At 41.3% G+C, this 13107-nt stretch overlaps 1 protein-coding gene across 4 annotated transcripts in view; it reads left to right on the plus strand.

Moving 5' to 3' along the window:
* The first annotated feature begins 934 nt into the window (after positions 1 to 934).
* The window catches only part of TAMM41 (TAM41 mitochondrial translocator assembly and maintenance homolog), a 50651-nt gene continuing 38478 nt past the window's right edge, over positions 935 to 13107 (plus strand). For 2 of the 4 annotated variants that reach the window (XM_028101682.1, XM_028101683.1), the window contains exons 1-3: positions 935 to 1331; positions 3826 to 4008; positions 6371 to 6463. In XM_028101682.1, the coding sequence (XP_027957483.1) occupies positions 1197 to 1331; positions 3826 to 4008; positions 6371 to 6463 (411 nt within the window). In that variant the 5' untranslated portion in view covers positions 935 to 1196. Of the gene's footprint in view, positions 1332 to 3825; positions 4009 to 4454; positions 5723 to 6370; positions 6464 to 13107 lie in introns of those variants that run through there. The other 2 variants (XM_028101684.1, XM_028101685.2) reach the window with 2 other exon arrangements.

Here is a 13107-nt window from a genome sequence, read left to right on the forward strand (position 1 = left end):
CCGTGCCCATTGCGGGGCCAATAGGGGGCTGGATCTCAAGACCCGGAGGTCGTGATCTGAGCCGAAATCAAGAGTCGGCTACTTAACTGCCTGAGCCACCCAGGCACCCCGCTATTTCTGCTTTTTGAAAGGCAGTGTCCATCAGGGAAGAAGAAAAAGAGTACCTGAAAAGTCTCTGTCCCGGAAGTTAAAGTACATCCTGTGATTTTGAACAAGTTTCTCTAGCTATACATCAACAGGTGAGCTCTTTCACGGGGTCCTGTTTCCTCCAGAAATTGTATTTGATGTGCCCTTCTGTGAGACCAGTCCCAGAGGCAAAGTGGCAAAGATTCTTCTCCACCCTTAGAATTAAATACAAATCTCAGAGAACATTGGTGCAGTCTTTTACCATTCATGGAACACTTTCATGTCCATCATTGGATTTGAAAAGGGCTTTCGGGGGGGGGTGGAATCACAGCCAAATCTTAACAGTGGTAATTTCTGGATGGTGGAATTGGGCATGATTTTAATTTTGTGTGTGTTTTCCTAAAGCTTCAAAATCTTCGATTTTGGGGCTGGATGGAGATGATGGTTGTACGACATTGTGAATTCACTAAATGCCCCTGAATTACACATAAAAGTGTACGATTTTATGTTAGCTTTGTGGATTTCACCTCATTACAAAATGTTCTGCAATACACATGCATGATTTTATAGCCATTTACTGAAAAGTGTTTGAGTCGAGAACAAAAACGGATTCTTAAGGCTCAAAACCAGTTCAGTTAGCTGACACTCCCCGCACCCATGTCTCCAAGTTAACTAGTCCGGGCGGCCAGCCTGCAGCGCGCTCCTCCGACCGCCAGGGGTCTTCACGGAGCCCTCGCGTCCCCACCCGCGGAGGAGCGTCTTCTCTTGCGCCTTTGAAGCGCGTATACACGCGAGAGGCGTGGTCGGGACTGCCCGCTCGGCTCGCGCGGCTGCCGGCCACCTGGGCCTTGACCCTACGCTTCTCAGGCTTCGTTGGGCCCTGGCCCGTGGTCCGAGTCATCACCCGTCCCTCCAGTTCTCACCTCCGGCTGCAGCCTTCTGCTGTCCGGGCCGGTCCCCGACTTCCATCTCTCCACCCTTAACCGGCTGCCCCAGTATCGGTTACCCGGCCCGCTGTTCTCTGCCCTGCCCTGCTCCGCCAAGGGTCCCTGTCTCTGAGCCTCAGCCCCATGGCGCTGCAGGCGCTGCAGAGCTCGGGGGTGGCCTTCCGCAAGATCCTGTCTCATTTCCCCGAGGAGCTGAGCCTGGCTTTCGCCTACGGCTCCGGGGTGTACCGCCAGGTGGGGCCCAGTTCAGACCAGAAGGTGAGCCTGGCCCCGAGGCAGGCCCCACGCCGGGAATCGGCCTGTTCTCACCACGTCCCTTTTGCCTTAGATCCCTCCAGAGCCCTAGAGCAGCTCCTCTACTCTGCGCACTGCACTTATCAACTAGCAAAATACAAACCGTAGGAAGGTGTTCCTCGTATAATAACATCGTGAGCTGATTTGAAGGATAAGTAGGAGCCCACTTCGGTCTAGAACAGGAGATGCAATTATGCGGAGGGCAAAGCTGATGGCAGAGGCAAGATGGAAGACAGGAAATATTTGCCTGGTGCTGGTTCAGTGTGCTCAGCCTTGGCTGAACATTGGCGTTTTGTGAGAAACTTTTAAAATGCTAATGCCTGGGTTCCACTTGCAGAGATTCTGATTTACTAGGTCTGGGATGAGACTTGGGCTTCGGGAATTTTAAAAACTTCCCTGGTGATTCTAATGCGCAGCCAAATTTGAGTCTCATCTACAGCTGTGGGAGAAAGTACAAAATGATGCTCTTGACTTCAGGAAGCTGACGGATAGTTGTAGGGCCAGGGCAGATGCAGTGAAGTTACCTACAAAAGTTAATGGCTGACCAGTATATTTACCCATGCTCAGGACATTTAACAAGAGTCTATTTAGGACCAGAAGTTGTTACTCTTCAAAGTTGCCTGACTGCAAGAGCAGTGAGGGTACAGTTTGCCTTATGATTACAGACTTTTTTTCCTGTAAAGGAAAAAGGTTTGCTTCCAAGGTGGAAACAAGATTCAAGACCTAGGGCAGTGGAGTGACAGGCAGATATTTTCATTTAAATGAGGCTGTTACAGACTTTCTCCACTAAGGCTTTAGAGCTTTTGCTAAATTAACAAAAAAACAAGAGTCTAAATAGAGATGTTTTCTGGTGAACCGTATTTTTACTTGCTGTAGTTCATGCACGACCTACCAGTTCATTGTCATCTTAGTTTATTAAACTAAGGAAATGATTGCGATAGGGCCTCCTGGATTTGGACACCTGACTGTAATCTGTTTTTAGGTTAAAGTTTGCCTGTTCCCTTCCTGGTAAGGCCATCTGTACTGTTGCTTGGATTTCTGTTTCCCAACTATATTGTGTTTAAGTAATACTTTGCTTTAAGTTGACAACATATGAGAAATTATAGATGGTAGGTATATAATTACAGATTTTTATAGGCTAGTTATTTTTTCTAACGTACGTTAACATAATTATACATTTTTTAAAAACATGTCCACCCCAAATCTTAAGTTTCACCAGTGGTTTGTGGTTTTTGAGAAACTTAAAGCAGGCCTTAGCCTCCTGATTCAATAGCCCCCTCTTCATTTCTCCAGGGAGATTTCCTTTGAGTAGGCCTGCCAGGAACCCTTCCCTTTCCCTCGCCCTCATTCCCTACAAGATAACGAGTCTTACAGATTCCAGCAGGAAGTCTCAGATCAGTCCCTACCCTCAGTGCTTCACTTGATGTCTTTTCATTTCTCGCCTGAAGTTTTGGTGTTAGCCTCCTGTGTGGTTCCCCACCTTTAATCATCCTTCCCTCCAGTGAGCGCTTCTGCAGGAAAATTTTTTAGCATGGCAACCCAGCCTCCCTTTCTGGACTCCGTTGCTTGTGTTCTGTTCCAGCATAACAAACTAAATGCAGCATCCAGAACATGCCTGGCTCTTATGTCCACAAGAATGCTTTCCTTTAGCAAGACTCCCTTCCCTTCCCCCTATACTTCCACCAAGCCTGCTTAACTCTTGCACATTCTTCAAGACTCAGATTTATCAGATAAAAGAATGTAATTTCCTAGGAAAATTTATCATTTCTGTTCTGACCCCATTCTGAGTGAAATTAGTACATTTTGCATTCCTCTCTATCAAGTTCATTTAGTGATAATTTGTCTATTCTCCCCAGTAGACTTTCTTTACCCCTATCCCGGGCTCTATCAGAGCTCCTTGTAGGTGCTCAGTGAGTGGTTGGAGAATGGGTAAGAGCTAAAATAACTTATTTCCTGTGACATAATGCTTTCCAGAGCTTATCCATCCTGTGTTATTTGAGCTGGAAGAAAAGTGGAACACATTTAGCTACTTTAGATGAAAGCCATGTAGCATAAGGTTCAGCACTCAGAATTTGGAACCAGACTCTGTCTGCCACTGACTAGCTTTGTGTCCATGGGCATGGTTCTTACTCTGTGCCTTGGTTTCCTTTCCTATAAAATTGGGATAGTAACAGTACCTACCTTGTAGGATTGTTCTGAGGATAGAATGAACCACGATACATATAAAATATTTGGAAGAGTGCCAGCAGGACAATACATGTGGAGGAAGCATTGTTATTGCTGTGCATGTTGATGAAAACAAACTCAGACTGGTTCCAGAGACTTGCTTAAATTTCTGATGACAGCTCAGGTCCTCTATTTCTTAATCATAATGGCATAGAATTTTAGAGCTTTCCACTCTATCTAGATGCCTTTCGAGGAATTAAAACTAAAATCATTCTCTTTTCTTCATTCCCAGAATGCCATGCTGGACTTTGTTTTCACAGTAGATGACCCTGTTGCATGGCATTCAAAGAACCTGAAAAAAAATTGGAACCATTACTCTTTCCTAAAAGTTTTGGGGCCCAAGATTATCACCACTATCCAGAATAACTATGGTGCTGGAGTCTACTATAATCCATTGGTCATGTGTGATGGTAGGGTAAGTGACTTTGGATGTTTGTCTTAACTTGGGCGGTTATTAAATATTAGAATACCAGTTGACTATATGTTCTTGCAGTCAGGAAACGTTCACATTCCTGCTGGATAAAGGTGATTGAGAAAGACTATCTTTAATTTTTGCCTTTGGCCCGTGCTTCTCAAATTTGAGTGAGCATCAGACCTCCTAGAGGGCCTCTTGGACACACAGATTGCTAGGCCCCACCCCAGAGTTTCTGATTCCATAGGTCTGGGGTGAGGTTTGAGGATTTGTTGTTTTTTTTTTTTTAATTGAGATATGTAACATTGTGTTAGTTTTAGGTGTACAGTGTAATGATTTGATGTATGTATGTATTGCAAGATGATTACCACCACAGTAAGTTTAGTTAACATTCATCATCACACAGTTACAGGTTTTTTTTCCTTGTGATGAGAACTTTTTAAGATTTACTCCCTTAGTAACAAGGATTTGCATTTCTAACAGCTTCCAAATCATGCTGATGCTGCTGGTCTGGAAAACACGCTTTGAGAACCGCTGGTTTGGTCAGTGGGACGAATACTCAGGCCCACTAAGGATGAGGGTATCACAGGTAGTCAAGAGCATGTGATGCCACGCGATAGGAACCTCTTGGTGCCAGCAAGTGGGTAGAATTTGAGGATGCACCCCATCTCCCTGTTGGAGAGCAGATAAGAAGCGCAGATCCCAGCCGAGGGCTGGCTGACGGCAGGAACCCTGCCGAACTTTCACATGAAGGGGCCCAATCTCTAAGAGAGCTGCCAAGAACTGGGCAGGACTGCAGCCTAAGAGGACCAATGGGGGACTAAGTCGTATACCCTCTAGAGATGAGCTGGGCTGCCATTGACAGACGGGTTCCAGCAGCTGTGCCAGTTCTGCTCCGTGCTGCTGATGGCTTTGAGAAGTGTTACTTTGATATGCTGATGAGTCACCTGAGGATCTCATTGAAATACAGATGATGATTCAATTGGTCTGGAATGGAGCTTGAGATTTTGCATTTTTTTGATGAGCTCCCAGGTGATGCTGATACTACCGGTCAATGAACCAGGCTTGGAAGGGCAGGAGATTGGAGTACTGACTTAGGAAGGATTTTGAAGACCTGTCTGAACTTGGCAGGAATGAGTACTATGATTGATTGGTGATGTCTGTATAGCCTCTGGGCCAAATTTTTACTTTTCTGGTTGAGGTCTAGTCCTCCTCCAACCTGCATTTTGCAGTTGAGGAAATGAGGATTCAAGAGAATGGACATGACTTCCAGACGGTCATGTAACCAGTTATAAAATGAGAGGCCCCTCCAGGGGGCCACAGGTGTTTCCATTACTTCCCAGCTGTTATGTGCCTGCCTTAAGAAGGGCTTTCTGCTCTACTGTGTCCAGATTGGAGGGAAGATGTGGCTCAGTGCAGTTTTCCACATCTACTTTAGTCATGCCAAACACGTAGCTTTGTTCTTTCTCCATAATTAGTATTATGCTGAGCGTATCTCTAATTAGTGGTTTCAAACAATATTACAAGCTCCAGTAACCAAATGTTGGGGCATAATTATATGCCAAAGGGACTGTACTTTTTAATTGAAATTCTTTAGCTACTTTTTAGATATTTGTAGCCTGAGAAGGCTGTTTGGATACTGAAGTTTAGCAAAGTGAGTCTGAAGTTATTTGTTGAAGCAAATGAGATTCTGTAACCTGGAACAACTACATTCAAGGTTTGTACAAATTGCTTTTGAAATGAGCTTGGCCATAATTCCATGTGTTTAGCTCTGATAAAGATGTTTAATTCTTGGATGTGGCTTTGTAATTATAAAAGTGTTGGAAATACTTAAAGAGAAATTCACCATAAAAGATGTTCTACTTAAAGAAAATGTCTTGTACTCTCTGATGAAATGAACATTGGAAGCCCAGACCAACATTCAGGGACCCGGTTTTTACTCAGTTATTAATGGTACCACCTTGGGCACGCCATTTATTAGGCTTATTTCTCAAATGAGAAGCATGAACTGTATCTTCACTTCACAAACTATCTGTGGTGCAGACCCAGTTTTTATTTCCAACTCAGTGAGGACCAGTATGTGCTAGATAGCCTCTAAGAGCCATTGTGCCTTTAACATCACAAGAGCCTGAGTGAAGATAGTGATCACTTGAACTCGCATCCCTGAGGGGACAGATCAGTCTTGGGAAACTAATCCTTTGTGAAAGATTTTGGTGGAGATGTGTGTTTTCACAAGGCAGAGATTTTAAGTGGCTTTGGAGATCAAGCTATTCTGGTCAGAAATTTTTTTCCTTATGTTTTGCATTTGCAAAAGCAACAGTGTGGTATTTTGCTCTCTTTCATGCCCATATCTTTTCTTTTCTAGCTTATCAAATATGGGGTCATTAGCACTAACATTTTGATTGAAGATCTCCTCAACTGGAATAACTTATATGTTGCTGGACGACTCCAGAAACCGGTGAGCAAGTGTCTTATTGGCTGCCACAGTTAGGGATGTCTCTCCTCTCTGAACCTCACCCTACTTTGATCCGTGTGATTGCAATGAGATGGAACTCCAAGAAATAGAAATGAATTTCAGACTCCTTTTACTCCCTATAGAATTTAGTGCCAAACAATATCCAGATATTACCCACGCTACTCCTGCCTTCTCTCTAAAGATACTCGAATTGTGGAATGGAGAAGGCTCAGAGTCACTGCATTTGGCCTTGGGAGGATGGCAGAAGAGGTGCCCAGTGCCTCAGTGGAACCTCTATCAGCATGAGCCAGATCACCGTTCCAGAATGTAAGTGCCATGGTGCACTCTTTGTCAGCAGTGCCTGGGACAGTGCCTGGGATATAGTAAGCACTCAGAAAACATTTGTTGAATAAGTAAATGAATCAGGTAGTCATTCAGAAGGGAGTAGATTCTGATTCCCTTTCTTAACCATCCTCAGGCCAGTGGTGAGATCCTTTTATAAAGTCTTTCCTTCATTTAGGATGCTGCTAGAGGAGGCTGTGGGGGATAGGCTTCCCCCTGAGTTGTTTTTTTTTTTTTTTAAAGATTTTATTTGTTTATTTGAGAGAGAATGAGAGAGAGAGAGCACGAGAGGGAAGAGGGTCAGAGGGAGAAGCAGACTCCCCGCCGAGCAGGGAGCCCGATGCGGGACTCGATCCTGGGACTCCAGGATCATGACCTGAGCCGAAGGCAGTCGTTTAACCAACTAAGCCACCCAGGTGCCCCCCCGTGAGTTTTAATAGAAACAAAACAGGAAAAAAGTGGAAAGAACTTGAACTTTTTTTAAAAAGATTTATTTATTTATTATTTTAGCAAGAGAGAGAGAGAGAGAGAGAGAGAGAGAATGCACAGGGGGAGGAGCGGAGAGGGAGAGAGAGAATCTCAAGCAGACTCCCTGCTGAGCACAGAGTCTAACTCGGGACTCCATGAAACAACCCTGAGATCATGACCCAAGCCGAAATCAAGGGGATGACCAACCGACTGAGCCACCCAGGCGCCCCAAAGGACTTGAACTTTTTTTTTTTTTAAAGATTTTATTTATTTATTTGACAGAGAGACACAGCGAGAGAGGGAACACAAGCAGGGGGAGTGGGAGAGGGAGAAGCAGGCTTCCTGCCAAGCAGGGAGCCCGACATGGGGCTCGATCCCAGGACTCTGGGATCATGACCTGAGCCGAAGGCAGACACTTAACGACTGAGCCACCCAGGTGCCCCAGGACTTGAACTTTTGACATTGTATTTGCATATAATGTTTCTTCTTTTTTGCAGATATATATAGCCTATTTTCTATGAAGGAGTCTTCATAGTTTAAGAAACTATGCGAAATAGTAACAGTTGCTAATCTCACAGCAGGGGAACAGTTTTCTTTGTGCTGTTAGAGGGTCTCAGGCCCCAAAACAGGGTACATGGATTGTTCTCAAATGTCTCCCATAAGAGTGATTCTGCTGCTCCCCTTTTTGTCAGTTATGGCAAAAAGTTAAGAGATGTATACAAGCTTACCTCACTTGGTTGTGTCATAAAAATCTCTATTGAGTAGCACGTGGGTGGCTCAGTCGGTTAAGCATCCAACTCTTAATTTCAGCTCAGGTCATGATCTCAGGGTCGTGAGATGGAGCCCTGCCTCAGGCTCTGTGCTAGGTGTGGAGCCTGCTTAAGATTCTCTCTCCTTCTCCTCTGTCCCTCCCCCTACCCAAATCTCTGTTGATATACTGGGTGATCACAATTCTCTTGCCCTGCTTCTGGACTTCGAATTTAATGGTGTAGCTCCTTAAAACATCCAGAAACACTTGATCAGAGCAATAGGTATATGGGTATGTCCATATATAAAAATTTGTCAAGCTTTACCCTTTAGATTTGTGCATTTCACTATGTAATTTTTACTTCAGTAAAACATTTTTTTAAAAGATTTATTTGAGAGAGAGAGAGAATGTGTGTGCACATGTGTGCGCAAGCGGGAAGGGGGGCAGAGGGAGAGGTGGAGAGAGAATTCTGGAGCAGACTTCCCACTGAGTATGGAGCCTGACTTGAGACTCTATCACAGGACCCTTAGATCATGACCTGAGCCAGAATCAAGAGTTGGCCACTCAGCTGACTGAGCCACTCAGGCACCCCAGTAAAACATTTTTTATTAAGTCCAGAAACAATAGGCTTACTGAAATAATTTCATATTTATGTAGATGAATTTCTCATTTCTAAGCTGGATAAAGGTAATCCAGTAAAGCTGGATAATTAGTAAAATAATTGAATGAATAGAAATAATGGAAAATTTGTAAATATTAATTTTCCTTCCAAGTTTTTTTCTTTCTTTCTTTTTTTTTTAGTTTATAAAATATGGGGGCACCTGGCTGGCTCAGTCAGTGGAACATGCAACTCTCGATCTCGGGGTTGTGAGTTCAAGCCCCATGATGTAATTAGAAATGATTTAAAAACATAAAAAAGATTTAAAAATAAAATAAGTTTACAAAATATGTAGCTTAATGGAAATAGTAATGAAAGCGGAATTAGAAGCCTTAGGTCTTATTCATTCCTGCCACTTGTTAGCTGTTTATGTGAATTTAGGAAACTTGTTTTATCTTTTTGAACCTCAGTTAATTTATCTGTAGGATGGAGTAACAATACAGTACTTGCCCTCACAAAGGTGTTGACAAGTGGAAGCAGAATGATAAAGCCGGAAAGAACAGGGGTGTTTTAGAATCAGATGTAGGGTTTGGGTCCCAGCTATGACACTCCCCAGCTATGTGACCCTGCACCAGTGACTTAATTTCCCTGAGCCTTGGGACATCCTTCTCTGTGGATTAGGCTGATGACATCAACCTTAAAAGGCATTTGGGAAATGCCTAGATCTAAAATGCCTGGCACTTAGTAGATACTCAGGAAATGATCATTCCTTTCTGTTTGTCCTTGCCTATCTCAGAGTTATTTTGAGATAAAATGAGATTTTTATTGTGAAAATGTATTATTCTCTGTACTACGCTTTGTGCTTGGAATATTTCAATTTTTTTCTTTTAAATAAGCTTTAGAAAATGAAACGCCCTGAAATCTCAGAAGTTAGCACGGAAATGACCTCAGATTTCATCTAAATGTCACATATCCTGATAAAATAAAAACAGCAATTCGAGACCAGTAGTAGCTGCTACAGTCATCTTGATAAAAACTGCATTTCTCAGCTAACTTGGAAAAGAAAATGTTATTGAGAACAATGACTGTTCTTCAAGCTTATTAAACTAATAACTCAAGAAAATTAGGCTATCTTAAGACTTATTTGAAAGTGTTGAGTGTAACACATGGTAAAAAATTATAAATGGGTGAATTAACTCACCATTAGCATTTTCCCTGTCACATGGAAATCACTGCTAATCAAGGAATTGTCAGTGGTAATGATCTTTTTAAAACCAGTGATTTTTACCGCCAGGTGGCAGCAAATAGTAATCAAACGTGAACAAACCTGATGAAAAGACAGGGTTGGTAGCCTTGTGGACAAAAAAAAAAAAAGGGTGAAGGCCTTCGAATTGTGACAATCTGAGTACAAATTCTTTGTTTTTATATATTTTAAAAGAAGGAGGTATTTTAAATTATATTGTCTAAAGCTCTAACATTATCTTCCATATTGCAAATAGAACAGAATTTCTCAATTCAAGTCTTTAAAAGGCATATACAGAGGGTGTATGTATTTTCCAGTCAGTTTTGCTATGACTCTAAAACTGCTCTAAAAAAATAAAGTTTATTAATAATATTTTCAAAATATAAAGGAGTACCTTGCTTAAAAAGATGGACTTTCTGGAAAAAAAATTGAGTGTAAATTAAATTTCTATCATACTTTACCATTAACTTACCCTGTAATTGAGGTTAGATAAGTCATTTTTATTTCTAGTGCAGCTTTAAGTTTCTGAGTCACTTACAAAGTTATTTTTCAAGAAAAGAGCCATGAAATTTAAAGTAGTTAATAGAATCTTGTGGCCAGTTCTTTTTTAAGTCAAAAGAACCCTAAAGTAATATTAATAGTCATTTCCCTAATTTATTTAACATAAGTCTGGATTTTTGTATTTCATGTTGTTTTTAGTGTATAGATAATTTGGCTTGAATTTTTAAGGCATTCTCATTGACATACAATAGTATTTTGCTACCTTAAGAGGATTTTAATTTATTTTAATGTGTTCATTCCAATATTTTTTCTTTTATTTTCTAGTAATATAGCTTTTTTATAACATGTTATTGAGAAGGATTCACATATCATACAATTCAACCATTTAAAGTGTACAGTGGTTTTTAGTATATTCACAGTTTTGCAATTATTATCCTATAATAACTTCATTGATTTACTTTTTGTGGCTAGAAAAATCCCAGTGGTGTTATAGATCCCTGAAAGAGAGCTGGAAGACCTGACTTACTGGTCTTGGCTCTGCCCGGCTGTGAGCAAATGTTTGTGCCCCTAACCTTTGAAATGCAAAATTTGAGCCATTAATTTACTTATTCAAGAGACAAGTTTCTTCTCTGTGGATGCTAAAGGAATAAAAAATAACACACATTGTTGGCCCTGGAAGAACCCACAGTCCAACAGGTAGATGATAAGGTTTCATCCAACTCAAATGTTCAGTGTTTCTTGGTCCTCAAGCAGTGACCATTTAGAAAAATTAACTTTTCTGGCCATTTGGAATGGAAAACTTCTATGGGAAGTGCCATTTGGTTACTGGTTGAGTGTTTGAAGGCTAGGTAGGGCCTTGTTCTTTGTGACTATAACTTCACTGTTTGCAATTCAAGGACTGTCTCCATGTGACTGTATTATAGAGGAGACCACATGTGACTCTTTTTTTTCTATCTTGAAAGGTACTCACAAATCTCTCAAGTTGAAAGTCCCTTCAAGCTTTACCCCTTCCTCTCTCCAGTAACGGTCTTCCCCTTGGCAGTGGTGTTAATGCTATCTATGCGGTTCAGGTCGGGGCATTCCCAGTCAGATACAAACAGCTATTCACAAATCTGAGGACTTTCTTTTTTTCCCAGGCCTCTCTGGCAGTGTCCCAAGAGTTCACTGGCTTTTCACTCTGAACCACAAATAACAGTGCTGCTAAGACAAGTGCCTAGGTCACCTTACACTGAAGAGCCAGATCAGCACAGTTTCAGTCTTCTGAATTCACATTTTTCCTTTAAGTAAGGATGCTTTTATTTTTACTCTCTTAACCTTAAATAGCAAACAGACTGCTTTTTTACAACCTAAATAGAATGACTTTCTGGGAGAATAAGTGTATTGCTTTAAATAAGAAAATTTCTCCAAACTTACTCTCATTTGTTAGCATCTCAGAATAACTTCTGTTTTCATTGCGCTTCTGTAAAAGCCACCAAAAAGAGAGAGGACGAAGAATTATTGAGCAGGACCTGGTTGAGGATGAAGAACAGGAATTTGGAAGTAAACAGGCTTCTTAGGGTGGTAGAAAGAGCTCTGGATAAATCAGGGACCGACTACTGGTGTGCCACTACTTCTCAAGGGAAGATCTTTTAACCCTCTAACCCTCTGGGCCTTAGTTTCCCCATTAGATGAGAAGGTTGCCCTCCTAGATCTGTGATTCTATATGGAATACAAAGTTTGGGAAAGTTATTCAAGGAATGAACATAGAAGTCATACAGGAACTTCACATTTCTTTTAATCATCTTTCAAGATAAGAAGTTAACCAGAACAACAATAACAAAAAAGTTAACCAGAACAGACCCCCAACTGAATGCATGAGAATAATTCAAAAAATTTAGAGCTGAATCTGCCAAGTATAAGGGTGTTACCCTGATTTTTGCCATCAACTCATTATGCAACATTGGGCAAGTCATGCTACTGGACTGCACCGTCGTTTTCCTTTCTGCAGATGATTGCAATAATGCTAAACTCACCCAAGTGCTGAAAGGCTTAATTAAGGGCTATTAAGTGCTGTAATTACAAGGGAGGAGTTGGTAGTATTGAATAAAGTGGCTTACCTACCATATAAGAGGTTTGGGTATTATAAATATTCCCTTAGAAAAAAAGTAGGGACAAAAGGTAGAAGATAGAAGTTAGACTCTTAATAAAATAGTTATGTTTTATACTGTCATTTTGGACAACTAAAAAAAGAAGAAACTACTTCGAGACATACATCAGCCTTTCTCCTTACTGTCTAATAAAATTCTAATTTAGTTTCTGATAGTGTATGCCTTTTATTTATTTTTTTGATAGTGTATGTCTTTTAGTGCCATCTTAATTTTTCTCAGAAATCGTCTTTATTTGACAGATAAAAGGCAACTTAAGCCCTGTTTTCTAGAATTGGGGAAGATTTGGTGACAGCACTAAATGGTTTACAGAAGATGGATACATTTCAGATAGGTGAGGGTCCTTTTTAGGGATTTGTAGACTCTTTCCTTTTTTATAGACAGTCAGTCAGAAGCAGCCTGACTGATATAAAGCCTGATTAAGCCTGATGGTTTAAAAAGATTATACCAAAAAAATAAAATAAAATAAAAAATAAAAAGATTATACCGGGAGTGTAAATTGGCCCAACCACTCTGAAGAGTCATTTGGCATTTCTTCTTCTAAATATGTACCTGAGAGCCATGGTTCTCAAAATGTGGTTCCTGGACCACCTGGGAACTTGT

This window comes from Eumetopias jubatus, unplaced genomic scaffold, assembly GCF_037043125.1.
Source record: "Eumetopias jubatus isolate StellerSeaLion01/CBP00866 unplaced genomic scaffold, mEumJub1_p1.0 scaffold_1, whole genome shotgun sequence".
NCBI lineage: Eukaryota > Metazoa > Chordata > Mammalia > Carnivora > Otariidae > Eumetopias > Eumetopias jubatus.